Source organism: Brachycentrus maculatus, unplaced genomic scaffold, assembly GCF_059751285.1.
Source record: "Brachycentrus maculatus isolate JH-2025_06_01 unplaced genomic scaffold, ASM5975128v1 h1tg000065l, whole genome shotgun sequence".
NCBI lineage: Eukaryota > Metazoa > Arthropoda > Insecta > Trichoptera > Brachycentridae > Brachycentrus > Brachycentrus maculatus.
In genome coordinates, this window is record NW_028280819.1 from 580,417 (window position 1) to 587,611 (window position 7,195).

Consider the following 7,195-nt stretch of genomic DNA (forward strand, 5'->3'; position numbering starts at 1 on the left):
TGAGGCAGGGTTATCGAGCGCCGAGTTTTGTAGGCTTTGAATGAGTGGGTTTAATGTTTATCGGTTTCCACAGGTGACCTCCTGACAGCTGATTTCATGCTGGGATATAACGAAGACAGATTTATCCTGAACATCATGGCGCAAGAGAGTCAGCCGCCGCGACGGCAAGCAAATGCCGATGTTTATGTGAGTATTTATGTTTTGTACGTGTAATAAAAAACTCAATAACGCAGATGTCACACATTGTATTTCACTCCCCTTATGAAATACTAGCTTTCTTTTCTGTATTGGGGCGATAACTTTTCTCATGCATCTTAAAACATCTTCATTTTGTTAAATAAATCAAATTAACACATTGTGTACGGTGTGCACATATTTGTGCGTTTCAGAAACCTTGTGTGGTGGCGGGGTGCACATTTTTGTGCATTTCGGCTACCTTCAATTTAGTATACAAAAAACACGTCATAAACTTCTAATCTCTTGGCCTTTTTGCTTTTGTTGTATAGTGGATAGATGTCGCTGTAATATAAAAAATAATACCGATATTTACGGGTTCAAAACATAGCTAATGGTCGTAATCTGTTTTGAAGGAAATGTTACAAATTAACTTTAAACAATGGATACAGACGGTGCGTTTTTTTCTTTGTCCTAAAATGAAATAAAATACAAAGATCATTGTCTTTTACTTAAGTCGGCAGTTGGTACTTACAAAGCAATAAACGCGTGTGGGGAAAGCCCATAAATCATTTTTTATTCGCAGATTTTTCGGCGGTTGTTAAACTGTGTTGTTATTTTCTAATATTTTATTAGTGTTTTTAACATTTTTTTTACTTTTGTGATTTGTGGACTAACATGATTTTATTTTGAGACGTTAGAGACCATTTAACCGTTTTTGTATTGTTTTCGAGTTCAACCTCAAGTTCAAAATATGAAGTTCACTGACATATTTTATATTTCCGGACAGCTGTCTAATGTCGCCCGCCTCAAGATACAGTTTTATCAAAACATTGCCGTAACTAATGTGTTAAAATCATGAATAATAAAGAAATCATATAGTAAATGCCACTATTTCTTAAAATCTATTGTGTCACATGGTTTGATCCACCCGTATAATTTTTAAACACCGTGTATACAACACGAGAAATAGTGGTAATTACCATGTGAAATTCAAATATATGGTTAAATATTACCACAAAATGACTGCCCAATTAATTAATAGAAAAATAAGTTAATCAATAGATTTTTCATACAAAAAACTGCAATCTGGTTGCGACAAGATGTTGTCGGAATTGACAATGTGGGAGAGTTCCCGGATTGTATAAAAATACAAACAAAACCATACAAACAAAATGAACATCTGATTATGTATATTTTGTCTAGATTTGGGTAGTCACAATAGAGTAGCTAATCTTTTTGCATTTTGTCTAGATTTGGGTAGTCAAGATAGAGCAGCTAATCTGTTTGTATTTTGTCTAGATTTGGGTAGTCACGATGGAGCAGCTGATCCGTCTGGAGTTCTCGAGGCAGTGCAGCCAGGTGAAGCAGCAGCTCCCCATGGTGGTCTCTCGGGTGAACAACGCCACTCAGGCCTTAGCCGTGGTCAGTTCTGTCCAGCAGAACCCCCTCAACGATGACAGGTCAAATATCCACATATTCTCAGATATTCATATATCAATTAATATACCTACTTTTTTACTGCAAAAAAATCATACTTGTCAGTATGTAACCACTTACTGAAATTTTAGTAACCGGTTTTGAAAAATACTTCTCTGCGGAATATATAACAGATTTTAAGAAATAGTGCTATTTACCGAGTGAAATCAAAATAAAAAAAACAATATACCAGAATTGTCTGAACAGGTCATATGCCCTGTCTTCCATATCCGCATCTCAATAAGCTCATTCATCTTTGTTGACATATCTTGATTTGTAACTTCTTCAAGGTGTGGACTGTTTTTAAAGAGGGATTAGCTTCCTGCGATGTTGATTCCCAGCTGTCAATCTATTTTTTTTGTAGTCGGCTGTCTTGGGATTGGTCGTGCAGTCTGGATGGTTCCATTCTCCTTACATGCCTTCCCCACCTAACGACATCTTTGATCTCACATATTTCTCTTATCCTGGTGTTCCTTATTCTATCTCGTAGACTCTTGACAGATATGCTCCTAAGAGTTTTCATTTCTGACACTCTTAGCGCGTTTTTTTGTTATTGCGGTGTCTGCTCTGCATTCGACCCCATATGTTATCCTGGAGTTCCTTATTCTATCTCTTAGACTCTCGTAGCTTTGTAATTTACTTATAATAAAAAAAATATTAAAATGGATTAGTTAAAGATGTTGCAATTGCACCATTTGCCATTAATGTCACAACTGATTTGTCTTGTTGAGTGACACATGTTCTTGCAGGTGTGAAGTCAATTTCCACGTGGTGGATCCGGTGACATCGGCCGTAATGCCGGTGGACAGAGTTCTGGAGTTTATCGATGCCCAGTTTGATAATCCCAAAGACCTCTACAACGCTTCGGGGATAGTGGCCATTGTAGCAGCGAGCAGTTCACATAAAAGTATGTTTCTTTATTCCTGACCATTTCATAGCCAATATAACTGAAGTGCCGCCAAAGAGGCATGCATGATTTGCCATACTACTTGAGTCTTAACATACTAAGGACGGGAAAGGTATTTTTACCCGTTCGGTCGATTGATACTTAAGGAGAGAAGGGTATTTTTACCTTCTGCTCTGGCCTCATTTCAAAGTCAGAAAAGAAGAAATTCTTTAATGTTTATTTATAAATATTATGTACCAATCACTTTGTCAAGGTCTAAACTAAATGTACACAATTATCAAATCCCGTCGCCAGTGGTCTGCAGGCGTAAAACAATACTCAAAATTTTCATATGTTGGTTTTTTACTTTTAAATATAATTAACCAGAATCATATGATACTTATATAAGTAAAATTAAATAATAATTAGTCTCATAAGATTTTAGTAGATGGTATCCACATGCTGAAAAACTTTCCAATGCAAAGGGTGTACAGTGTATTTTGTATTTTGAAAGCATTATGTACTAACCTGGTGTATGGTAATTTATAACACTCCTTATCACTCACTGTTCACTTTGTGTAATATAACTTAAAACATTTTAAAAGTAGTATTACGCAAAGCAAACGGTGAATGATAAGGAGAGTGTTAATTTCACAATGATTTAATTCATTCTATTCACATATTTTTCCTATTATTATTTTTTAATGAGAAAATAGTATTAATTTTTCAATGACTCAGTCTGGTTAAATAGAAAAAGAGAAATCACGCATTTATATTTTATTAAATTTGTATTCATTCTTTATGTTATATAATGTGTATGTATTTTTTCTCAGCTCCAGTGCCGCAAGATTCCTTCGACCCCGCTCTCGCCGGCCTCATAGCGCTCCTGATCGTGCTGTTTGCTGGGATTGTTGCTTTCGTCATCATACGCACTTGCCTTAAATCATGGCAAGTACTTTTTTTCTTTAACCTATATCCCCATCTGGGTGATGCGTAGAGCACTTCGTCGGATCGATCCGGAGTTGACCTGATCATAAGTTATCAATTACATAAAGGGTGAACAACCCTGCACTTCAATTCTTGGATATATTTGACAGGACACAGATGGCTTATGTTAACACATTGTTGTCGGGCGGTTTTTTCATCAACTCCGACCCAAATAAGTATAAAAATTAGGGTCATATATTATATTAATCACAAGTAACCACAAACCCAATTCCGATCTGTACAAGTTTTTTGGCGGCTCTCGCGCTCTACCAAAGTAAGCAAATAGAAAGCTTGAAAGAAAATTTGTAACAATTGTTTCGCCTTGTTATGGCATTTTCAAACTACTGTGAAGATTAAATGAACTGAGGGTCCTTAGCTGCCCAAGACAAGGACAAATACTCTCAAGTGATAGTTGATGTCGTTGGGACCTGACACGAACAGAAGAAGAAGAAGAAGAGTGTTCTTATATAGCTATACAATTCTAGGTACTGTAATAATAGGGCTTAATAATAAACCAGGGCTTTTTTTCTATGAACGCAGCGGAACGGCGTTCTGGCACCTTTTTTCACGGATATATATTTTTTTAATTTTCAAAATCAATTAAGCAAAACAATGTTTGCGCTTACGTATCTATATTTATTTAATTTGTCAAAGTGATAAAATATGGTATTATAATGAATATTTAAATGATATTGTAATATGATTTGTTTTTAGTAAAAAGCTTGACATGAAGTGAGTTTCGGGAGCTTTTTTGTTTTAGAAAATAGCCTTGCTTATAGCATGTGCAGTAATAATTATGGGAGACAACAATAGTAAAGGGGGTGTGAGGCCAAGTGGAGTTCTACAAATTAAATGTCAAATGTATAAAAAGAATACAACATTTTGAGTGTGTTAATTTTGAAAATTAACTCCTATAATTGGAGATAATCCAGATTTGTGAACAAGTATTTGGACACACTCAAAATGTTGTAAATAAATTTTCTGGTCAAATTATAAGCTTAAATAATAAAAATGATATTTTCTGGCGTTTCTCATGTATGTGATTATAATCCAGGATTCGGACCTCACATACTGATATAAGAGTTTCTGCTCAATAAAAAGCTTCTTTTCATCTCACCAATAGATGTCTCTAGTGAATTTCTAGTGATTCAATAACAATGTTTCTGAATTGGTTCATATATATATAGAACTTCCAAGAATTTGAGTAGTGTGGTTGTCAATAATGGGTAGAATTGGTGAATGTTACACATGTGTAAAGTGATCACTTAAATCAGCCTATAAAGGTCGTCAGCCCCGTGAATGCCTAGACTTCCATATTCTTCTTCATTTTTAATGAGATGTAAAAAAATAACATAAATATAATGTTTTGATTATGTTTTGGCTCGCTCAGATTGTTGACTGGTTTCCTCTTGCAGGATGAGTCCTCACACGAGCGACGGCGGCGGCGGCGGAGAGAAGGGGTCAGTGCGCGAGCGCAGCCGCCGCCTGCTGGCCGAGCTCGGCAGCACGGAGAACCCGCTGTGGGCCGAGCACAAGCTGCGGCTCTACGAGGAGCAGGAGCTCACCATGAACGTCTTCGGGGAGAACAGCGAGCAGCACCAGGACATGCCCACCGTACCTATTCACTTACTAGCTCTTTCATACTTTCAATTGTTATTAATTGTTTCATTCATATCAATTAATCATATCAGCCCGTTGAGGTCCACTGCTGGACAAAGGCCTCCCTTCCGCCTTTACTCCTCCCGATCCTGCGCCGTCCCCATCCACTGTCTTCCAGCAAACTTCCTGATGTCGTCCACCCATCTCATCGGTGGACGTCCTTGAGGCCTCTGGTTCCTCGGTCTCCACACCAGAACGCATTTCGTCCATCTGTCGTCGGTCATTCTGGCTATGTGACCGGCCCATTTCCACTTCATATCAATTAATAACATTAAAATAAATGTTATAAGTGATTTTTTAACTTTAATATTTATCCAATATTACCCTGGACTGGTACCTGATGCGGAGGGCTGATCACCCTTCTTTCATGTGTTAATGATCAAGATAACACTGAATATAAACTCAGTGTTATATCGGCTTGTGGAGCACAGATGGGGGCTGGACATGTGGCGGCACTGGAGCACAGTGCTGCGTTTGCCAACGAGCTAATCTTCATATACATCTCTCCAAATTTTCTTTTTTTTCTTTTGCCGTTTCTTTTCATTATTTTTATTTTTATTTGATTATTATTTTTAATTTCATTTTATAAAAAATAAAAAAAAATGTAAAACATATATGACTGACTGAGTATTGCACCCACCACTTAGTCAAGCTAGAATAAAGATTTATTATTATTATTATATAAATGATGCAGTGTCCTAAGCACTATCGGGTGCGGATAAGTGTATTTCAACCTATGTATATCCTAAAGTCACAATAAGTTAACCTGAAAATTAAATATTTTTTTCATCTCACAACACAAAGCGTCGAATATTATATATCTCCATTATTTCTTTTGAGATCTCAATGTATCGAATTTGACTATTATGTACTCTGTTACAGGTTGACAACACGTACGCGACCATCCAGGGGAGTGGGGAGAGGGACTACGCCACGCTGAACGCTCCGCGGGGGCAGAACGGGTCGGCGGGCGCGCCCCCGGGTATGGCGGACAGCACGGCCGCGCTGGAGGCCATGCTCGGCTTCCAGGGCAGCACCTTCCAGCCCGACCTGCCCGCCACGCCCGAGCCCCCGCCGCGCTCCACACACTTCCAAGGGCAGTGACCCACCCCAAATATTCAACCTTAGAACAAGTTTATACAAAAAATGTGAAATGTGTGTGTCGCTTACAACATACATATATATAAAAAAAAAAATAACAGAAAAATCTCTTAAACCGGAATTCATTAATTGATTTGGCAGTCACTTTGTGGTAATATCTATCATTTTCAATATAAATTTCACTGGGTAAATACTACTTTTTCTTCAAATTTATTGTGACACGTGTTTTGATGCATTTCGCATAATTTTCAAACCATGTGAAATTTTAATTTAAACACCATATATGGTTAAATTTATGGTTATGACTAGTTTCAGAAGCTACAGTTGCTCTCATCTACAATGTAAATATAAACTGTTTAAGTTAATTTTCTCACCTGTAGATGGAAGCATATGTAGCTTCCAAAACTTGTCGTAATAATATAATACTCAAGACGTAAAAAAGTGTTTAATCATGTACTACAATACATTAAAGCAAATCCCGAAACAATAAATAACATACCATATATGGTGTTCGAAAATTATGCGGAATGATGCATCGAAATGCAAGTCACAATAGATTTTAGAAGATTGTGGTATTTTCCGAGTGAAATTTAAATTACAAATAAAAGTAGTTATGTTAACCCTTTGATCAAATAAAGCAATTTGACTCGTATTATTGTAAAGAGTACGTACATCTGTGTGACATTTTAAACAAACACTTCTTCTTATTGTGCCACTCCACAGTGAAGGTTTGCAATCATCATGACAATTTTTGCTTTATCTGCAGTCGTTTTAAACAGCGACTCAGGACTGCAGTGGGACCACTCTCCCAAGTTATTAAGCCAGGATATACGTATCCTTCCTTACGCTGAATATGGGAAATGTAGGATTAGAAACAAAATATTGAACCGGATACTGTATAATGCTGTA

General features: G+C 37.0%; 1 protein-coding gene across 2 annotated transcripts in view; it reads left to right on the forward strand.

Moving 5' to 3' along the window:
- The window catches only part of Cad87A (cadherin 87A), an 88,634-nt gene extending 82,242 nt beyond the window's left edge, over positions 1–6,392 (forward strand). For both annotated transcript variants that reach the window (XM_088256654.1, XM_088256655.1), the window contains exons 31-36: positions 74–186; positions 1,477–1,637; positions 2,403–2,560; positions 3,373–3,487; positions 4,942–5,140; positions 6,068–6,392. In XM_088256654.1, coding sequence (XP_088112780.1) covers positions 74–186; positions 1,477–1,637; positions 2,403–2,560; positions 3,373–3,487; positions 4,942–5,140; positions 6,068–6,289 — 968 coding nt within the window. In that variant the 3' untranslated portion in view covers positions 6,290–6,392. The remainder of the gene's footprint in view (positions 1–73; positions 187–1,476; positions 1,638–2,402; positions 2,561–3,372; positions 3,488–4,941; positions 5,141–6,067) is intronic.
- The last annotated feature ends 803 nt before the right edge of the window (positions 6,393–7,195 follow it).